The following is a 22669-nucleotide window of genomic DNA, read 5'->3' as shown; positions in this document are numbered from 1 at the left end:
AACTATTTCTGCTGTCTCACGGAGTAACAGCTTCAGTCGCTTACAGTTTCCCGAACAATGTTAAATTTTCAGGAATACTTTTATCGGGACACAACGGCGGTCAACGAAACCACTGACAAAACGCTTGGAGGAGGAGGTGAGCACGATTCCCCACAGGGCCAGCCCCGCCGGGAGCGTTTCCAGGAGCGGGCCGCCAACGCCAGCTCGGCCCCGCAGCCCGCAGGTACCGAAAGCGGAGGCGCCGCGCTGGGCCGAGCCAGACCGGCCCCGCGGCAGCTGCCGGGTTCACGCTCCCGAGCGCCCGTCCCGTCCCGCTTCATCCCCGCGGCGGCGCACGGCCGCCCGCAGCGCCGCGCACCTACGGCAGCGGCGGCCGGGGCGGCGCTTGGCCGCCCGCCCCTCCCCCGGCGGCGGTGGCGGCAGCAGCAGCGGCGGCGGCGGCGGCGTGCACCCAGGCGCGGCGGCCACGAGCGGCTCCTGTTGCGCCGCCGGGTGCCCCGGCTGCCTGGGTCCTCCCACCGCCGTATAAAGCCTGGGGCTGGCAGCAGCGCCCTTTGCTCCTGCCCGCTGCGGAGGAGGCGGAGGAGCGGCTCCCCGGGCGCGGCGGCTCCCAAGGCACTCGTTTTTCACCTCGTTTTCCACTCCCGCCCCCTCTCCTCCCAGCTCCCGGGGGCTGGCGGCGCGGGGAGCGGCGGCAGGCCGGCGAGTGCGGAGGGGGAAGATGGCGTGGAGCGGCGCCCGGCCGCCGCGCCTCCTCCTGCCGCTGCTGCTCGCCCTGACGCTGCCGGCGGCGGCGGAGCGGCGCCCCGGGCCCGGCCCCGGCTCCGCAGGTGAGGCGCGGGGCCGTGCGGGGGTTGGGGGTGCGATGGCGGAGCGGTCCGCCGCGGTCCCGCCGCCTGCGGGAGGTGTGTTGGGGCGCGGTGAGGGTGGCGGCGGCGGGGATGCGCTGCCGGCCGGGCGGTACTGGCGGCTTTGTGCCTTCTGGCTCGGTAACATCCGCTGGGAAGGGAAAACCCTCCCGTCTCGGGTGCGGAGGCTGGGAACCGGCGCTTTCCCGATTTATTTATTTATTTTTTTTATCCCATCCCCCTTCTCTGTCCCGCACTTTAAAATGCCGCTCTGGCGCGGGAGCGGGTTCGGCGGTGCGGGAAGGGGGCGGCGGCGCCGGCCGGGGCAGGGCTCCCCGGGGTGCGCTCGAGAGGAACCGCTTGCCTGAAAGTGCTTTAACCCTCCGAGGTGGGTCGCAGGCGCGTAATGCCCCTCGGAAAGAAAAAAGAGGTTCCTTAATGGGAAGTGAGTCTGCCTGACTTTCTCCTTACACCACCCCTCCCCTCCCTTCCCTCCACTCCCACTTCGCCCGCTTTTCTTCCCTTTCCCTGAGACAAGGTGCTGATGAACATGTTTTTTCCAAGGCTGGGAAAAGCATAGCGTCAGTCACTTCTTCCCTTAAACTGTGGTAACCGCTGGTGAAGTTTCCTACTTTATGCAAAAGTCAGCTGGAGATTTCAGTGTCCCTTCCCATCCCGCCGAGGCTTGCTTGCTTTTTGCTCATTGTGCTTTGTAGTCACTTTAGTTTCCAGAAGCCAGAAGATAGAAAGCAATTTTATCTTCAGCATGTAAAATAAAGGAATGTATACAGGAAATTCCCGAGAGAGGTGTCCAAGCACATGTATGTTCAACTATATGCCAAAACATATTTCTTGCTCCAATACTGTTTTAGAATCTGTACTTCTGATTTCTGTTCTAGACATACAAAGGTATTTCATTCCGCTGGATTATTACCACATGAAATCCAAAATAGCTTCATTTCTTGGCTTGTTTATTCAAGAGTGTAAGCAAGTTATTTTTAATATCTAGCTTAACTTTTTTCTGGTGTACCAAAGGAGGCTACTTGTTTTGAGAAGTGAGTTTTGTCAGCAAGTTCTAATGTTTATATGAAGCTGCTGACTTTGTTGATAACTAGTGTAAAATAAATAAATAAATAAAATGTTGTTGATGAATACCAGATTCTACTCAATGAGCTTCTCCTTTCCAGTTTTCTTAATGCTTTGCTGCATTTAGAGGATTTCTGTTTCCTCTAAATGCTTTCAGTCATTTAGAGGATTTCTCTGAAGGTTGTGGTGTGTGTGCGCCGTAGTTTACAGTCTGTCAGAGGGGTGTGAGCAGCACCGTTCAGCCTTTGCTGTCCCTCGGAGATGCAGCCTACGAAGACCTGCTTTGAGGAGAAAGTTGAGCTCCTGTGTCTGTAGTCAGGGCAGCAGGATTACAAGTCAAGCTCCTTTGGAAATAAGTTATTGCAATCACAGTTACGTTTTCTCAAACATATCTATTCAAATAACGCCTTTTTTTTTTTTTTAACTGTGTACTTGAGATGTGGGATCTCAAGCTGATATAAGCTCACAGCTGGCATGGTAAGGGTTTTTCTTTAAATCCGGCTGATGTTCAAAGGTGTGGAAAGCAAAGAGTGCGTAGTCCAGACACAGCTGTATGATTCAGCAAACCGAAATAGACTGCTATGTTTATATAAATAATAAAATTGATGCTATGCAAATTACAGTGCTAGAAAGCACTGATACATTTATATATAGGTCTTCACACTGGAAGATCTTAATTCTTTTTAATTTAAATGTGAGCAGCCCATATTGTAGAAGGCTCTGCTGAGTTGAAACTGCTTCTTGAGTAGCTTCGTGACCCCAGACACTGCCTGCAATGTTACTTGTTTCTATTCCAGTTTAAACCTTAAATGTTTTCTGTGTGCTGTATTGCTTGAAGAGGGGCAGACCTTACTGTACCTTCAGTTCTAGAAATCTGGTTTTTAATTTCTAGTTTGTTGACACTTTGTACAACTTGGTGTAAAGCAGCAGGCGAAGACACAGTTTGCCTGTCAGATTTTAAAGTGGTCTGTTGGCGTTGCTTGCTTCAGAAATAAGCTGTAACTGGAGCATCTGAAACTGGCTGCCAGGTTGCATCTTTATTTCTTAATAAGACTTTACTGCTTTACTCAGAAAGGCTTGGAAAAGTTACATCAAGCGACCTGCCTGTTGCACAGCGGTGGTTTCTTGAGCAGCGAGTGGCCAACGCAGCCCTGCAACAAACTGTGTTTGCAGAAATCCCTCCTGTGCTCCTTTGCCGCAGGTTTGTTTCGATTGATCATGGAGAAGAGCGCTGCTGAGCTCTGAAACACTGACTGCTGTATGGTGAAGATACAAAAGTTTCTGTATTAAAACAGCAGCATTAAAATATTTCCACTTCACCGTACTCGCTGCATGTGCGTTGCTTGTCACGTAACACAGGGCGGGACACGTGGAGAGCAAGCGGAGAAGACGTTTGTCATTGCACTAGAAGCAGACTCTTCTCTTGGCAACAGACTTAAATGATGTTCCCACCTAAAATGTTTTATTAATCAGCTGTTTGCGTGGGAAGTGGCTTTGCTGCCTTGGAGTCTGTTCCCCGGAGCGGCTGCGGGGACCCGGCCAGCTGGAGCGTGGCTGCGTGGAGGCGCTGGGACTGGTAACGGCAGCAAGCGGGCAGGTTCTGAGGTTTATTGCTGTCTGTATGTGCTCCTGAACTGCCAGGGGTGGCAGGGTGGGTCAAGAGGGTGTTTGTCATGGAGAGGGCCCTGGCAGTGTGTGTGGGTTTCCCGAGGCAGCCTGGCCAGCAGACACAGGCATCCCGGCAGGCTGTGGGAGCCTTTCCTCCACCCTGGTGTCCATCAGATGCTGGTCACAAATGCCTCGGGCAGTAACTGCTGACCGGTGTAGCTGTGCAAGGGCTCGCTTGGCCATACAGTGTGCACTGTTGCCGTTTCTGTTGACTCTTTCGGGCTCAGCCAAAACGGTCTTTGTGAGCAACAGCGATCGATCGATAGGCCTTTCCCTCTGAGGCACCTGTGGTGCGCAAACAGGGAACTTGGTCATTCAACCATCTTGACATACTTATTAGAAGTACTGAAAGACTCAGCCTGCTCGGTGGGGGAGAGGCCGTAAGTACAACACTCTATGCCTGCCTCCCTCTCTCTGCCCCATTTTCTGTTTCTTGCTTCTCTACTGATGCTGCTTTTGTCCCATCGTGTCACCGTAGTATCTAAAACTGGTACATGAACCTGTGTTGGGGGAAAACCTCCTCTTGGGACTTTTGTGCTCTTTTTTGAGGACTGTATGGAAAAGCTGCCACCTGCCTCTTACTGGTGAATGACGAAAGGCAGAGAGTGATGTACTCAGGACCCGACCCAGCAGGAGAGAGTGTTTGGGTTTCCCATGTCCTGGGAGAACCATCATCCTGACTCCCCAAGGAGTAGTTAGGAACATGTGTCGGATCAGCGTGCACCACTTCAGATGGGTAACGATCACTCATGTAGATACCTTTAGGTTCCAGCTTTGAAATAAGTGGTGAATATAAAACGAAGCAGTGTGTAGTGGGGGGAGTGTGTGTTTGGAAATTAGTTAAAAGTAAGCGAGCACGGCTATGGAGGTGCCAAGCAGCAAAGTCCTTCTTCCATCACATATTTTTCCCTCAAAAATACTTGTCCTTAAAGACACCCAAAGTTGGCACTCCGAGTTCTTTGTAACACCTGGTTTAGAGGCTGCACAATGCCAGTCTCTGTCGCAAAACAAAAAATATTTCAGAGGTTTTTTGGTGAAGCTTTTCTTTCTTTCCTTAGGTGGAGGGAATAATTAGGCTGTGGAAGTAGACCACAGTGGAGGATGTGACATTGCTTCTCTGCGATGTACAGTGGGGTTGGATAAGATCACTGCAAATTTGGCTGTAAAATGCATTTCTAATTAAAACAAGAAAAAGTAAAACTGTTGTGACCTTTATTATCAGCATTTGATGCTGTAAATTGCAGTGTAAAGGTACAGTAGAATGACCACCGTGGTTATCTGAGCCAGAGATGTTTTATGTGAAATGTGTTCCTGTTAAGGACCTAAACTAACAGATTATTTCTCAAAGTTTTCGTTATTTTGATGGCATGTTCTGGAGAGTCGTGATTTATGTCTGAGTTCTTGGCTTTTTCCCCTCACTGCTGCTTACTTAAGCAAAAGTGACTCAGTCTCTTTATGGGGAAGTGTTTAGTTTGTCGAATTAGCACTATTGTGTTGTCTAATCAAAAGCGGTGTTTCCATTTGTGTAGAGCTGTTAGTTTGAAATATAAGTTACTTGACATGCTGCTCAAATGAATTCCTTTGTCATGAAAAGTAAGTATGGTTACAATAAGGACATTTTTGTTTTCATTTATGATGTCAGAGTTTTATAGTTTTTGAGGGACCAGTTGCAAAGCGAACAAGTTTGAAAGTGAAGATTTGTTATCTCTTAATTGGAACATAGAGCGTGGTTCCCTCCAGCACAAAACACAACTTGACCAAACAGATCAGTAGAAGGAATGTGCCTGTATGTGTGGGAATGTTGTAGCTCTAGAGGATAAATGACACTTAATCATCACGGAATACGTGCTTGCAAGCACAGCCTCACACCACAAGTGGCTTTGGGTCATTTAATAGAACTCTTCCTTCTGGAGTGTTTCCTTAGGGTGAATTCAGTATTCAAAATATGGATTATACTGGTAATGAGAAGATTAATTATGTAAAGTCACTGTTTCATCCTAGGTGTCTCTTTTCCAGGAGCTAGATTTCCTTTTACAATTTGTAGTAGAAGGAAAAACAAATGACAAGTTTACTAAAAAACCCAGAATAAATCTTATTTGATGATCAGAGTAATCTGGCTTCTTCATGTTCTCAGTGTGTGTAGATGCCTGAGTGCCTTTTTTAAATGGTATTTGTTCCAGCTGAGCACTGAGACTGCAGAAACTGAAGTACCTACTAATTGTTGAAATATTTGGATTATTGACAAATTATACAGTTGATGTATTTGATCGTTTCATTCTCTTTCTACTTGAACCAAAATTAAAGATACTGTGGATTACTGTATAATTTCTTTTAAAACACTTGACTGTTTTTGTAATGGAGTACAAAGTAACTACAGACCAATTTCCTTAATAGTTCAAGGCTAAACATTAGAACCCTGCCCTGGCTTAAAACATTACATTCAAATTTATAGGACAATTCTGAAGAAACACACTTTATTTTAGTGGTTGGCTCACTGGCTCTTATGATCTGGCCTTTGAAAGTATTTCAGGGTTCCTTCTTGGACAAGTTGCAAATTTATTGATCCACTGTAGATTTTCTTAGAAAATAGACATAGGGGAAAAAAAGGCAGGGGGGTGTGTGGAGTCCTTTTGAATGCTAGTACTGATTCTTACAATGTAACGGCAAGCATGTTTTTTTAACCTCAGCTGGCAACTGAGCCCCGCGCAGCTGTTCGCTCACTCCTGCTGCAGTGGGATGGGGAGGAGAATTGAATAAAAGTAACTCTGGTGAGTTGAGGTAAAGAGTTTAATAGGACAGCAAATAAGAGAAAATAACAATAATGAAATATACAAAATGAGTGATGCGCAGTGCAATTGCTCACCACCTGCTGACTGATACCCAGCCTGTCCCTAAGCAGTGGTCTCACCCCTCCCTGACCAACTGCCCCCAGTTTATATACTGAGCACTCCGTTATATGGTATGGAATATCCCTTTGGCCAGTTTGGGTGGGTTGTCCTGGCTGTGCTTCCCTCCAGCTTCTTGTGTACCTCTTTGCTGGCAGAGCATGGGAAGCTGAAAAGTCCTCAACTTAGTATAAGCACAGCTTAGCAACAACCAGAACATCAGTGTATTATCAGCATTATTCTCATACTAAATCCAAACCACAGCACTATACCAGCTGCTCGGAGGAAAATTAACTCTGTCCCAGCTGAAACTAAGACACTGACGTATGCAGTATCTGTAATTAATGCAAACACACTGTAAGGAAAAAAGACATAGAAGTGTTAAACAAAAGTAGATTTGGCATTTAAGTGCCATTCCTCTGAGAATTAATATTGTACCTGTGGGTCTAAGTGTTAATGTACTGAATGGGCCCATTAGGGGTTCTTGCTAAAATCGGCTGTGCAGAAAGTAATCAGTGTCTGATAGAATTACTTTTGTAAATGTTTTTACTTTTTTTTTCTGCAAAAAAGAAAAAATGGATTGTTTACCTTTAGTTTTGTAGTTCACATGAAACTTTAATATAGCAAAGTGTTTCCTTAGACTATCCTTGTAAGCAGTGTACTAATTATATTTTATGTCACTGTAAAGCAATTGTACATGTGTTAGATCAGAACCAGGCCCATAAACTTAATAACTGAAGTTGCTGGGTCAAGTGTTTGATGTTAAAATCATCTTTAAATATATATCTATCTGACATGTCATGGTGTCTTGTGTCAGAAGTGGAACAGAAATTTTTGATGCTATTTCATGATTTGAAGGACTAAGTTATTCGAGGCAGGGCACTACCTTTATCTCACAGGTGTGGAGTTTAAGTTGCTTGTTCACACAGAAGAGTGGTTTTTCAAAAGTACAGATTTTTTCTCTTTCCAGGGTTGTGTGGCCTGTGTTTCTGTTTGGAGAATTTTACATGTCCAGTATCTGGACACGGGGCCGGATGTGAAGCTGCAGGGCAGCTTTTCAAACAAACTGTCTAATCGAGGTGGTAGCATCTGCTGACAACATGAACCACAGTGCAGGCATGAAGGACAGTTATGTATCTTCAGGACAGCTCTGTTTCCAGCTCCAATTTATTTTTTTTTTTTTTTTTTTTAAGGAAAGACTAGTCTGAGGAGAAGCTGTTATTGCAAATTTTAACTGCTGAGTTTCATTGATGGATTGATTAGCTGTTGGAAAATGGACTTTAATGGTGCCTGGTGCTGTGTGTGACTGCTTCTGTTTAAGCAGCTGGATTTGCTAAACAACAGCTTAAGCAACAGCATGCTCTACTCTAGATACATATTTATGAGAGGCAGAGAGGGCAAGGCTACTAAAAGGCGGAAGCTGAGTAAACTTTCTCACTTAGACAGCTGATGTTAATTGTGTCCTGCTCTCAGCAGCTCAGCCCCGATGACAGTTTATAGCAGGGCTGTCCAATCTGTGCCTTCAAGCAAGACCCAGCCTGTGCCATGACTCCATCCACTCCCATTCTCAAGAAGATTTTTGTGGTTTGATTGCTATCTGGGCACTAATAAACAGCTGTAACCTGATCTGTTCCCCGCTTGCCAGGAGGTTAGGCAGCTCTTGTTGGAGGAGTTGCTTCATGCATGGCAATGATGTCATTTACAAACAGTTGATTTTAATTTTGTCTTATCTGGGAACTAAGAAACATGTCTTATTTTTGCTTTACTACAGAATAACTAATTCAAGAAACAGAGTCTCATCCAAGTCCACTGAAGCTGATGGAAAAACTGTGGACTACAGCTGCTTCTATCTGTTTTTTTTTCAGCTCTCAAAATGAGGAAATCTTGTATTAGAGTGAGTGTGGGTGTGAGCACTGGCCAGCACTGCAACTGGGACTGAGGCCGGTGATTGATGAGTGCACATACAGGTCTTAATGAGCTCTTGTTGACTGTATATTCAATACTACTAAATTAAAAGAAAGTAAATTAAGAGCTGAGACAGAATCAGCTTTCAAAGGTTTTCTGAAATCAGCTGTGCATTAATATTGGGAGTAACTGCTAATCTTTGTCTGAAAGTGTGTGTATGTATATATGCATACAGAAAAATAGTTACACAGATATGGTCTGTGGGGGGTGGTTTTTTACCGGTATTTTTTTTAGAACTGACTCTATTCAACAGTTGATAATTTCCATGTAAACGTTTTAGATGCTGTATCTATCTGACATCAGAAATGATGTGATAAAAGACAGGCAGTAAACAGTAGCTCAGCAGGCTTGCCATTTGAATCAGTACACATGGAAGGGGGAAATGCCTGTTCATATCCTTGTGGGCTGTGAATTAAAGCATGAGACAATTTCTTTGCATGAGAAATCTTCACTGTTTTCATAACAAAATTTTTGCATTCTTAAATGCACAGTTGCTGCAGCACTATTCACCTCTTCAGAAATAAATTTAGATTGCAGATGGCATCTAACAATAATGGGTATCTTGAGTGATAAGTCTCTAAGTCTTGGAAAACTTCAGTTTGCATTTCTTTAGTAGAAAAGAAAAAAAAATTAACATTAAGGAGAGCCCTGTAACAGGCAACACTTACTGTGGCTGAGGAAGTTGCAACAGTACCAGCTATTCAAACGTAACTGAAACTGGGAAATCATACATTCTAAATTTCTTTCCCTAGACAGCTTCCAAAAACTTCCTGCCTTTACTAGTTCCATTCCTGGCTTGGGACAGTATTGGGAGTTTTGATACCAATAGCTATTGCTCTGTAACTTCAGGAAGGTCTACAGATAACCTGGAGGAGCATAGGGAGGATTATTAATGGACAGACCATGCATTGAATGGTCTCTGATAGCCATAAATGCCAGTTCTGAAACTGTTTGGAACAGTTTAAAGGCAGCAATTTTTATTTTTTATCTGCGGGTTCAACCATTTTGAGGTTCAGGTGGTAGCAGAGGTGATACCTATGTACCTATGTTAGTTCTGCAATAACTGTGCTTATCCCATCAAAAGACAGACTTCTTTTACTTTGCTTTAATTTAATATGTCTGGTTTAAAGTAGAGAAAGGTACAAGTCTGCTAACAGTGAGCCAAGAAGAATCTCTTACTTTTTGGAAATGGCATAAATAATTTGTCAGGCACAATTTGCCACTAGTGAAGCCATGTTGGCTGTCACCAGTCACCTCTTTATTTTCTGTGTGCCTATTGTGGTTTGGGCCACTCTGGCAACTAAACTCCATGCAGCTGCTCGCTCACCCTCCTCCACCCCTGGGAATGAGGAAGAGAATTTAAGGAAAAAAGGGAGAGAGACCTGTGGGTTGAGATAAGAACAATTTAATACTACTACTACTAATATATGAATATGTACATATCTGTACAATGATAAATGTATACAAATGAGTGATGTATGGTGTAATTGCTCACCACCCCTTGGCTGAGGCCTGTCTCGTCCCGAACTAACAATCACAAAACAGATAAGTCCTGACACCACAATCCTGGATGAGTGAGAGGCCCGAAAATAGAGAGTGAGACAGAGAAAGCACTCTGAGAGTCCGAAAGTGAGAGTCCCAGAAGAACAAAGACCCTTCCTTCCAGCTGACCCTCATTTTTATACTGGGCATGACACTGCATGATATGGAATACTAATTGGCCAGTTTGGCCCTCAATCCTAAGTCTAAGTACAAATCATAAGGAGAATTGTGGACCCTCTGTCCCGGCTATGCTCCCCCTTTATCCTGTTGTGCTCCTGCACACTGGCAAGAACCCGGCAGCTGAAAAGTCCTTGAGACCTCAGTGCCAACTATGAACATCAGTGCGCTGTCAGCGTTCTTCTCAGAGCAAGTCTCAGACTAAAACCAAAACACGGAGCTCTTCTAGCTGTTAAAAAGAAGAGCTAACTCTGTCCCAGCTGAAACCAGGACAGTGCCTTAGCATAGTTTCCAGGAGGATCTGCTCCATGATCTTGCTGGGCACAGAGCTGAGGCTGACTGGCCTGTAGTTCCTCTAGTCTTCCTTTTTTCCCTTTTTAAAAATGGGGCTATGTTTCTGCTTTTCCAGTTGGTGAGAGCTTCACCAGACTGCCACAACTTCTCAAATATGATGGATAGCGGTTTAGTAACTTCATCTGCCAGTTGCGTCAGTACCCGCGGATGCACCTCGTCAGGTCCCATGGACTTGTGCACCTTCAGGTTCTGTAGGTCTCAAACCTGATCTTCTACAGTGAGTGATTCTTCATTCTCCCAATCCCTGCCCTTGCCTTCTGTGACACAGGCAGTGCAACTATAACACTTTCAGATGAATTATCTGTATTCCTCCCAGGCTACCTGTCCTTTCTTCCACCCTCTGTAGACTTCTCTTTGTGCTTGAGTTTTTCAAGCATATTTTGTCTCCTCTCCAAGGATATTTTTTAACAGAAATCCAGCCATGCTATTAAACTGCAGAGGATCCAGTCTTACAAGATGACCATGGCTACAGTTAATGGGACTTCAAAACCAGTCTGCCTCTCTGGGAAGCAGTAAGCTGTGTGATGAGTGGAGGCAATGCGGCAAAGTGTTCTGTGTGGACAGAAGTTAAGTGTATAATGTAAAGATTAGATTAAAAAAACCCAGAACTTCCAAGTATGAAGTGGTATTGTTTGTGCACCAGTCATCTTTCTCCCTCCTGGAGTGTCATGCATGTTTCTTTCCTAAGAAAAGATGACGACCGTGTTTGCTATTTCAGCGTATTTATCATATTTCTAAAGAATCCTGGTGGAAAATAAATCCTGGTGGTAGATTTATATGTTTAAAGTTTGTGTTTTGCACGTTGTGTACTTAAGATCATCTTTCTTTGCTGCTGGATTACATTAACCAAGTATATGTATGTAGGTATAACTTATAATCATGGTTACATTGTATATGATGGGTTTCTCTTGCCTCTAGCTCTTTGACATCTTTTCAGAGTGTGCAGATTTTCAAAAGTTTTATTTGATTTAGATTCTTACATTTAGTCTATAGCTCCTTTATAGGGGGAAAAAAACCCCAACAATTTTCCTTTTGAGGAGTCTAATTTTGCCTTTTTGAGTGATAAATGGAAAATCATGTTGTGCTAAAAATCTAGATTTTGAAAGTACTGTTTGATATCTTAACTTTTTAGTTGACTTAACTGTTCTTTGGGTTTTGAACATATGGTCTGAGTTCATAGAAATAAGTACCCGTAGAACAGAAGAACAGAAGAAGGGAATTCCAGCCGCTCCAGCCAAGAAGTCAGATTCATACCGCCGTCAGCATGGCACCAGTGCCAGCACTGAGGGTCCAGAGGCTGGGGAAGGATAGCAGGTATGTTCAAACGAACTTACACTGCCGTCCAAGAGAACCCCTGTCGCTCCAGCCAGCGAGTCGGCTTTGTCGGAGGCCCAGCTGAAGTGTATGTACACCAACGCACGCAGCATGGGAAATAAACAGGATGAGCTGGAGATGCGTGCACATGAGCAGGGCTACGACCTTATTGGCATCACGGAGACGTGGTGGGACGACTCCTATGACTGGAGTGTCAACATGGAGGGGTATAAGCTTTTTAGAAAGGACAGGAAGGGGAGACGAGGAGGGGGTGTCGCTCTCTATGTCAGCAACCGGCTGGAATGCGTGGAGCTTCGCCTGGGGTCGGAGGAGGAGCTGACAGAGAGCTTATGGGTCAAGATTAGAGGACGGAGACGGATAGGGGATGTTACGGTAGGGGTCTGTTACAGGCCACCTGGCCAGGAGGACAGAGCAGATGAGGCGCTTTATAGCCAGATAGGAGCAGCCTCGCGGTCACAAGCCCTGGTCCTCATGGGGGACTTCAACCACCCTGACATCTGTTGGAGAGACAATACAGCAGGGCACAGGCAGTCCAGGAGGTTCCTGGAATGCGTGGATGACAACTTCCTCCTGCAGGTGATAGAGGAGCCGACAAGGAGGGGTGCCATGCTCGACCTTGTGCTCACCAACAGGGAGGGACTGGTGGGTGAGGTGAAACTTAAGGACAGCCTTGGCTGCAGTGACCACGACACGGTGGAGTTCAAGATCCATGGGGCAGCAAGGAAACCATTCAGCAAACTCTGTACCCTAGACTTTAAGAAGGCGGACTTCGGCCTCTTCAAGGACTTGATGGGCAAAGTGCCGTGGGAGGTGGCCCTGGAGGGACGAGGGGCCCAGGAAAGTTGGTCCACATTCAAGGAGCACCTCCTCCAAGCTCAGCAGAGGTGCATCTCGATGAAGAACAAGTCGGGCAAAAAGACCAGGAGGCCTGCGTGGATGAGCAAGGAGCTCCTGGACCAACTGAAAATGAAGAGGTTAGCCTACAGAGGGTGGAAGCGGAGACAGATAGCCTGGGAGGAATACAGAGAAGCTGTACGAGTGACCAGGGATCAGGTGAGGAAGGCTAAAGCCCTGAAGGAATTGAATTTGGCAAGGGATATAAAATGCAATAAGAAATGCTTCTATAGGTATGTAGGGGACAAAAGGAAGTCCAAGGAGAATGTAGGCCCCCTCCGGAAGGATACTGGTGCTCTGGTCACCCGGGACATAGAGAAGGCTGAGGTACTCAATGAATTTTTTGCCTCAGTCTTCACTGATAAAGCCTCTTGTCTTACCACCCAAGCTGTGGAAAGAACTAGCAGGGACTGTGAGGATGAACCACTGCCCACTGTACTTGAAGAGCAGGTTCGGGAACATCTGAGGAACTTGAAGGTGCACAAGTCCATGGGACCTGATGAGATCCATCCGCGGGTCCTGAAGGAACTGGCGGATGAAGTTGCCAAGCCACTGGCCATTGTATTTGAGAAGTCGTGGCGGTCTGGCAAGGTCCCCGATGACTGGAAGAGAGGGAACATAACCCCCATTTTTAAAAAGGGGAATAAGGAGGACCCGGGCAACTACAGGCCGGTCAGCCTCACCTCTGTGCCTGGCAAGGTCATGGAGCAGATTCTCCTGGGAACCATGCTAAGGCACATGGAGAGCAAGGAGGTGGTGGGTGACAGCCAACATGGCTTCACCAAAGGCAGATCGTGCCTGACCAACTTGGTGGCCTTTTATGATGGGGTGACAACATCGGTGGACAAGGGTCGACCAACGGATGTCATCTACCTGGACTTGTGCAAAGCTTTTGACGCTGTCCCGCACGACATTCTTCTCTCTAAACTAGAGAGGCATGGGTTTGATGGATGGACCACTCGGTGGATAAGGAATTGGCTCAATGGCCGTACTCAGAGAGTAGTGGTCAACGGCTCGATGTCCATGTGGAGACCGGTCACGAGTGGCGTCCCTCAGGGGTCCGTGTTGGGCCCGGCCCTCTTCAACATCTTTGTTGGTGACGTGGACAGTGGCATGGGGTGCACCCTCAGCAAGTTTGCCGATGACACCAAGCTGTGTGGTGCCGTCGACACGCTGGAAGGGAGGGATGCCATCCAGAGGGACCTCGACAGGCTGGAGAGGTGGGCCCGTACCAACCTCATGAAGTTTAACCAGGCCAAGTGCAAGGTCCTACATCTGGGTCATGGCAATCCCAGGCACAAATACAGACTGGGCGGAGAATGGATCGTGAGCAGCCCTGAGGAGAAGGACTTGGGAGTACTGGTGGACGAGAAGCTCAATATGAGCCGGCAATGTGCTCTTGTGGCCCAGAAGGCCAACCGCATCCTGGGCTGCATCAAGAGGAGCGTGGCCAGCAGGTCAAGGGAGGTGATTCTCCCCCTCTACTCTGCCCTCGTGAGACCTCACTTGGAGTATTGCGTCCAGTTCTGGAGTCCCCAACATAAGAAGGACATGGACCAGTTGGAGAGGGTCCAGAGGAGGGCCACAAAGATGATAAGAGGGCTGGAGCACCTTTCCTATGAGGACAGGCTGAAAGAGTTGGGGCTGTTCAGCCTGGAGAAGAGGAGGCTCCGGGGTGACCTTATAGCGGTCTTCCAGTACCTCAAGGGGGCCTACAAGAAAGATGGGGAGAGGCTGTTCAGGAGGGCCAGTTGTGATAGGACAAGGGGTAATGGTTTTAAAATAGAGGGAGGTAGATTCAGGTTGGATATTAGGAAAAAATTTTTTACCATGAGAGTTGTAGAACACTGGAACAGGTTGCCCAGAGAGGTGGTGGATGCTCCATCCCTGGAGACGTTCAAGGCCCGGTTGGATGAGGCCCTGAGCAACCTGATCTAGTTGGAGATATCCCTGTTCCTTGCAGGGGGGTTGGACTAGATGACCTTTGAAGGTCCCTTCCAGCCCTAACGATTCTATGATTCTATGATTCTATGAAATAGGGAAGGGAAGTTGCTGTTGGCACCATTGGTGACCCTCTAGCTGTCTGCAGAGCTTCAACATGGCTCAGAAGTACATGGAAGAATTGCTTTTAGTAAAGTCCTTTAGAAGTACATGGGAAGAGGATTGGTTATTGTGACTATATTGAGTCCATACAGTATTGTGTAGCCCAGTGATCCATTTTAGTTTTTTGAATGCTTTCCTTACAATTGTGGACTTAAACCTCGTGCTTCATTCTCTTTAAAAGCTCTTCCACAGTTTTGCAATTGATTGGAAACTCAGACTGTTATGTTATTCATTTTTATGGAGGAAACAGTGATTGAGCCTACAAGTAAGATATTTTCCAACAGGCTTTAGATCAGCCTTTTTTTTGGATCTCAGGAAGTTTCATCTTGTTCAGAAGATATTGTAGAGTATTTTATGTTTCCAGGCTACCTTCCAGAAACATAAATTGTGTTAGTGAAATTACAGGGGCTAGTTGTATAGTGATACTGTATTCTTGAATAGTGTTTAAAGCTTTGTTCTTCCAAAATTTACCAGTTTTATCCTGAAATTATGAGAAACTCTGTATCTTGAATCTGAGTTATGGATCATGCCTTCACATACTGTGAGCTGTCCTGCTCCATCCCTGGAGACGTTCAAGGCCAGGTTGGACAAGGCCCTGAGCAACCTGATCTAGTTGGAGATATCCCTGTTCCTTGCAGGGGGGTTGGACTAGATGACCTTTGAAGGTCCCTTCCAGCCCTAACCATTCTATGATTCTATGATTCTATGAATATTATCCTTTTCTTTGCTGACTCAAACGTGTTGTACTTGCTGTGCTTATCAGGGCAATGATATTAAAATGGCATGGTCTCCAAACATGGCTGGTGACATGCTGGAAAGCACCCACCAGAAGCTTCTGGTGTGCAAGCAGCTGCACTGAGAGCAGAGGTGAGGACTGTTGATTTCTTCTCCAGACACAGAAATATTCCCCTTTTAGGGGAGCTGAGCCAATGGAAAGGTAAGGAAACTGATAATTACATTTTGTTTCTAACTCAGACTACTGTAAAAGTCTCAGAACATGGATTTTGTTGATGGAATATGTGCTTTAGGAGAGGTGCATAAGGAAGGAAAATAGAACTTGTTGAGGACAATTCCTCTAGTTCACCTTCTCATTACTGCCTGAGTACAGAAGTTGGAAGGTCAAGTGTCATGGCCAAGTCAGGACTCATAGATTTGAGAGGATTGTATATGGGGTAAGTTACCTGCCTTGGAAATATACAGACATAATGAAAACTTTAATAAAAAAGCAAATGTGTTTTTTCCCCCTTTTATTTTCATTCCCATTTTTTTTTTTTTAACAGTTAATCTGCAGAAACAATAAATTATAGTGGAAATGCAGTCAGAAGTCTGCAGTTAGTTGAGGCTGTTTACTGACACTCTGACAGCTGCTTTTCAGTTCAGCTTATTTTTGAACATTCATCATTACTGTGTTCTTGAAGTGTGATGGGAGGAATCTAGGCTGAAAGCACTTCTTATGTTGCACTTCAGCGCATCTCTCCAATGATGTAGAAGCATGCTCCTATGTGGTGTAAAGACAAGCAAAATCTAGTCTGTGAGTTGGTTTGGATTGGGTTTTTTGTTGTTGTTTTTTGTTGGAAACTGTACCCTGTTGGTCTCCCATGTCTCCAGAGATGTGAGAGACATAATAATAGGCACAATTGCTTAAATTGATTGATGGGCTTAGCTGCATCCATGTGCTTCTTCCAGCTATCTATCTCATCCATCTTTTCTTCCAGGTATCTGCCCAGCCTATGCCTTAGATAAGGTCATGCAGATCACTGCCAAGGTACTATCTGACCTTTCTTTGACAGTGTGTACATATATTTATTTATTTTTATTTTTTTAAATCCACAGAGGTATTCTTAGTATATGCTTCCAGTTTCTAAGCTTTTTGCATGATCTCTAGCAACTTGTTTATTTGCTTGCTGGAAACCTTTGGTGAATTATTTTGCAATTGTACATCCCTTTACTCATTTAACGGAGAGGTTGATGCACAGTTATTGCTCTGTTGAGGAGTTTTGAGTGGGACATAATCTGCAAACAGGACAGTTAACTGTTTTATGTAAACAGTGGAACATGGATAAAACTGTATTCCAGGAACCAGACATCATTTGTTTACCATTATAAGCAACTAGTTTTAAAGATATAGATTTTAAGGGTGTAATGTGGTACCATGCACAGATATCCTTTGATCTTGCAGCTCCCTCCTACTCAAGAGAAGTCCATGGTACTTGAATCCAAGGACTAAATGTGAGCTCCTGTGTGGCTGTGAGCAATAGTGTCGGTTTTGGCTGCTCTGAAGGTACTGTACTAGTGCCCACAACCCCTGGTAGAAATTATGTAGTAATCTCTGTCAGTGTTCATTCAAGATAAATAAGAAGCACGTGGGCGTGCGAGGAATGACTGCAGTTCTTTGCATATTCCTTTGCCAAGGTACAAGGAGAGAGGTCACTGCTACTTAAAGCAGTCCTGCCATGGCATATTTCTGACTGAGACCTTGCCAGGCAGTTCACTGAAGGCAAAGCCTCTGGTTTATAGTTCTTATTTCTGGAAATAAATATTTATGATGCAATCAGATCCCTGATGGTAGCAGCACAAAAGATTGAGTAAAAGAGTGAAATATTTTGATAAGCCTTCATTGGAGTTCCTAATACGTTGTGTGTGCTCTGTACGCAGCGTTGTCTTTCACAATTTGAGTGCTAAAGGGTTTCCTAATTTGCATGTAAAAATGAATTTTGTTTGTCACTGGATATACTTGGCCAAATGTGTGCTCTCTCAGGCTTGTTTTCAAAACAGAACAGCTGTTTTGTAAATGTGACTATTGGAAGGCTGACGGGGATAATTGCACTCTAGTAACTTCAGCACCCTCATACCTGGCACAAAGCTCTTCAGAGATTATTTTTTTTTTTTGCCATGCCTTCCTGTTGAACTTCAGTGTAGGGTTTGCATTTCCTTTTGACGCAAACTGACTTTACTTGTGGAAATAAATGCCAAGCTTGGTAATCCCCTCCAGTGACTGCCAAGATGCCTCTGGCGGGCTGCGTGCCTGGGAAGCCCAGCCCCACTGGGCAGCCCGTACCCTCTGCGGCATCCCAGTGCCCTGCAGGTGTGCAGGGCTGTGACCGCCTGCTGTGTTCGTGGTTTCATATTTGCTTGTGTTTTGAGGATGCTATTACTGTTTGTTGGAAAATGTTACTGAGAGTGTGTATTTGTCCCCTTGTGTGAGGAGCATAGTCAGGCTTAAGAAACTGGATAGCTCAAGACTGTATGTAAGACCATCCAGCAGAACTCCTTAGAGTAGACAGCTGGGTGGAGGGTAGGGCAGGACTTTGTGCCAAAATGTATTGAGAAGCAGGAATGGTGTCTAGCTGCAGCTAGAATTCATGGAGGGGTTTTTGTGAAGACTGGGAATTTTGTGGCTTGCTCGCTGGGGAGTGCTGGGCCACTGTGGTAACTTGGGGTCTGAGTAATTGCAGACAGCTTTCCGCTGCTGTGCCTAGGTCTTCATTGCACAGCTGGAGCCCTGGAACTGGCTCAGGGATGCTGCTGGGGACTCTGTGCCAGTCACTGAACCCTCTCAGTGAGACGTTTGCGTGCGACTCATCCTGTGGTAAGGGCTCCTGTGCTGCACTGAACCTCTGTCCTGGCAGGGCTCTTCGTGGGACCAAACCTGCTCCACACAGCACGGATGCTGTGGGTGGCTGCAGCTAAAATAGGTGTTGCTGAGCAAATTCTGAAATAGAAACAGCACTTGGATACACTTACTCCGGTGAGATCCGTGTTGTACTTGCACATTTACACTCTTGTGAGGTCATGAAAGTCACTTTGTATTTGTGTTACTAGACACAAATGGGACAGGTGTTCTAAGGAGTTGTTGTACCTAAATGTAGCAAACAAGGAATAGATTTTTTCAAAGTGAATGAAGTTAAAAGGTTAGAAAGAAATAAGGAGAAGTATTTGGTGGTCAGAAGCGTTCTCTTCACTCACTTCCACAGGAAGAAACAAATATTTCCCATGCTACGCTTAGTGGAACTCTGCCAGTAAAACTGGTGTAAGTTGTCATTAATATCTAAATAAAGTCACAGGAGCCTACAGGAATTAGATTAATATTTCTGTAATGTCTTACTAGCTAGAATAGAATGGTGCTGCTTTCCTCATTTGGTTAATAATGCCCTCTATAATATGCCAAGGTAACTATCATTTAATACGCTTTGCATTGTCTCTTCATACGCATTGTAGACAGAATAGAAGCATGTTTCTCTGCCCTTTGGTCAGATACAGATTTTTTTTTTTTTAAAAAAAAAAAAAAAAAATAAAACAAACCAACCCAAACAAACAACAGAAAAACCACTGCCACCCAAAAAACACTGGTACAAAGACTAAGTAGTCTATAAAGAAACACAAATTCTAAATGGACTGTAAATGCTATATTACATATCTTCTGCGCTTAAAAATTGTTTAGGTACTACATACGCCTGAAATTCTGTGGTGCAGCAGAGACATGGAAATAAAGTCTTTTAAACTTCTTCATCTGCAATTTTAAAAAATTGACCATTGGCAAGTACGCTGAAAAGAAAACATTTCTAATGTGAATAATACCTTTATAAAAAATGGCTTCCTGTTTATTCTATAACTGTTTGCAAACCTGGCTCAGGTAGCCTACTTAGATTGCTTCATTGGCTGTAAGTGTAATACAGGTTCTTTTGCAGTTTCATGTCAATGTAAACTGCATTATTTGTCTGCTCAGCTTTCTCCATTTTATATAGCTCAGATTGAAATCCTTTATGATTTGGTACATCATTCTGTTTCTGCTATTCCACAAAACTCAAGTAACATACCAGGCTCCATAGTGAATCTTGAAATACATGGACAATGTATAGGTTGAATTACTGTGAGTTCCATTATAAGAGAGCTATAATATCTCATAAAGAATGGTAGATTATTTTTCACTTGCCAAACTGTACTTGTACATTGATTTAATACTTACTTTGACTTAGTGACTATGGGAGGAATCTGTTGCAGCCCACATTTTGTCATTTACATCATTTGTAAAGTACAGATTTTTGAAATCCTTTCTGTTAGCATTTTCCAGGTAGAGGTAGGTGTGAAATATGTTTACCCCAAACCAAATTCCCTGGTTGTAGTCAGTGCTTGACCAGTCACCTAGGAAACTTTCAATAATGGATTCACTTGGCTTGGTGATGCAGTCTGGTATGATCAGATCTTTCCAGTTCCCTCTGGTTTGAAAATACAGTGCTTAAACAAAAACTCATACCTTAATCTGTTCCATAGAGAAAAATCCTGTCCTCTGTCTTCAGTTCTGTCTTAGTTATATTCTAAGATATCATGTTCTTTATAAATTCTGTGGTGACTCCTGGAGAATTACTTTAGATTGAATGACCTTTAGAATAAACGATTTTGAAGGTACTGAGCTATTACTGCTGTATTTATGTCTATCTGTGAGTCAGTGTGTCTGTGAACTCATTGCACTGGAATCCTCTGTGGAGGTCCTGCTGCCCGTCTGAGATGTACTCATGGGATTATTCTCCTGATTCTTGCCTACAAAAGACTGCTAGCACTTAACTGAGAAAAAGATGGAGCAATTCATCTTCTAAAACTGTTTTCCCCAAATTTGTGGGTGTTCAAGTTGAGTTGACCGAAACATTTCAAGTATTTTCGGTTTCTTCTTTGCTGTGTATTGTATTGCAGGAGTGTCAGTCTGGTTCAGTAGAGCCAGCAGTTAAATCTTCACTAGGACTGTTGAACAAAAGGAGCCAAAAAAACCCAAAACCAAACCGTGACAGGATGTGAAAGAAATCCACAAAATGATGCATGGTGGGAAGGGCAGGTAGAAACATTGTCTGTTGTTGAAGAACTTGGGCAGTGTAAGATAAAGACTGTAGGAGCCCTGCTGAAGGCACATGGAGTAGATACTGGGCACATGGTGCAGTCACTTCTTAAAGGTTACATCAGTTCAAGGAGTGAGTAGGTAATAAAAGGTCATAAAGTGGACCAGGTGTTTCAGAATATACAGAAACCCCATCCAGGTCAGGAAAACCCATAAACTGAGACTGGTGGAAAAAGCAGAGAAGGCGTCATATATGCTTGTCTTATCCTTGCTCTTCCTCATGTATGCCATTGTAGGTGCTATTGAGGATGGATTGTCCAGACCGTTGTCTGACCTGGTAGGAGTGTTTTTTGGAAGTGACCTGTTGAGTAGGGCTGAATTGGAGCCTTGTTTGCGTGCTGTGGCTATTTTAGACAACTTGAATTTCATTAGAACAAGTAATTTTTTATTGTTGCTCTGCAAACTATGTCTGTGCTCCTACAGGTCTTTTTGCTTCACTGAGCAGAGGCATGCTTGAAGTGCCCTGGTACTTGGCTGCAGAGCATCTCATGAGTAACTTGCAAGGTGCACTTCTTCTACAAAGTGGGAAGCAGATCATCATCTTGTGTGTTAATTTTACTGGTGTCAAATAAAATGAAATGGCAAGCGGTGATTGATTTGATTACGCTCAGGATGACATCTCAAGTCTCTGAGGGCTGCTAAGTCTGTGGTGGTGGGCAAGGCTGAAGGGTTAGTAGGAGTGTTTTTCACAGCAGCCACTTCCAGCACATGTTGCTGTGCTGGTGAAGATAAACTCAGAGGATGTTTTGTGGGAAAGTGAAACAACAACAGGCACTGTGTCTGGAATGCTAATTAGAGGCAACTAATTTTACTTTCTTGTGAAGATTGATCTCATGGACTCTGCTTAGAGGGCAGCTGTTGCTTGAACTCAGACCAAATTGAGGAACTGCTATGTGCCCTGGGATCCAGGCTGGTCTGATTAAATACTTTATGTTGGATAGGGGTACTGTGTTTCTCATAGCGTTGAATTACGTACCTCGGTTATGCAGTGTATTGCGTAGGGTGCTGAATGCTGTTCAGTTGTTTAGTCAGGAAGCTGTTTAGTGGGAATTCATGGCCTCATTTTGAACTATGTCAAAAGCCCTGGGATATGAAAAGGAAATTGGTTGCATGGTCATTTGCTTGCATGCAGTAAGAGGGCAAAAATAGCACTGCTATAATTTACAGAGGCTCTGAATAAAAAGACAAAACCTCTTGCTTTTTTGTCTCTGCCCAAGGACTTAAAAGCACTAAACGCTGACTCTTGAGGGACTGGTGTCCATAGTTGTTTTTTTTTCCCTGTTTTCATGAAAAGTACAAACCACCTTGCTTTCAGGGGAGTTAGTGAGGTTGGGTGAAGTTCTCTGGTACCATTCAGTCCTATGATAACAGGTCACAGGATTAGTTCAAACTGAAAGGTACTGAGTTATTTTCGTTTTGAAGATTCCTTCCTGTCCAGTAGCCACACTAACTTTGCTTTCATGCCTTGAGCTAGCTGTTTACAGAGTAGATAGATTTCTTTGCTTCCTCTTCCTGAGGATCATTTTAAATACAACACCCTTGTCCGTAGCAGTTCTTGCTTGGTAATGTCTCATGCCTATAACATTACAGTGTATTTGCCTCTTCTTGAGTGAGGTGTAGGCAAGCCATAAAGCTCCCCTGATTCGCTGCTGTTCAGTGCATTGTTTTTGTTACAAACTGTGGCCTGAAAACATAGTAATACATGTTCTTTTGTTTTCTCCCTCAGATAAGCTACTAGTTTTTACTGTAGCAACTAAAGAAACCGATGGCTTTCATCGTTTCATGCGAACCGCAAAGCACTTCAACTACACAGTAAAGGTATTGTATGTTTTCATACCAAATATTCATGCTATACAGCCTTTAAGACAGAAACAGAGAGGTAGTAACTGAAGTTGCATTTGCTTCTTTGCGTGCTGGGGCACGGT

At 44.6% G+C, this 22669-nt stretch overlaps 1 protein-coding gene across 1 annotated transcript in view; it reads left to right on the top strand.

The window, feature by feature from the left end:
* Positions 1–721: 721 nt before the first annotated feature.
* Positions 722–22669, top strand: part of PLOD2 (procollagen-lysine,2-oxoglutarate 5-dioxygenase 2) — a 62261-nt gene continuing 40313 nt past the window's right edge. Inside the window, exons 1-4 of the mRNA XM_086618615.1 lie at positions 722–989; positions 3006–3135; positions 3408–3553; positions 22441–22562. Coding sequence (XP_086474741.1) covers positions 722–989; positions 3006–3135; positions 3408–3553; positions 22441–22562 — 666 coding nt within the window. The remainder of the gene's footprint in view (positions 990–3005; positions 3136–3407; positions 3554–22440; positions 22563–22669) is intronic.

Source organism: Tauraco erythrolophus, chromosome 11, assembly GCF_009769465.1.
Source record: "Tauraco erythrolophus isolate bTauEry1 chromosome 11, bTauEry1.pri, whole genome shotgun sequence".
Lineage (NCBI taxonomy): Eukaryota > Metazoa > Chordata > Aves > Musophagiformes > Musophagidae > Tauraco > Tauraco erythrolophus.
Note: the sequence above shows the minus strand (reverse complement) of the source record. Positions and strands in the feature narration are given on the sequence as shown.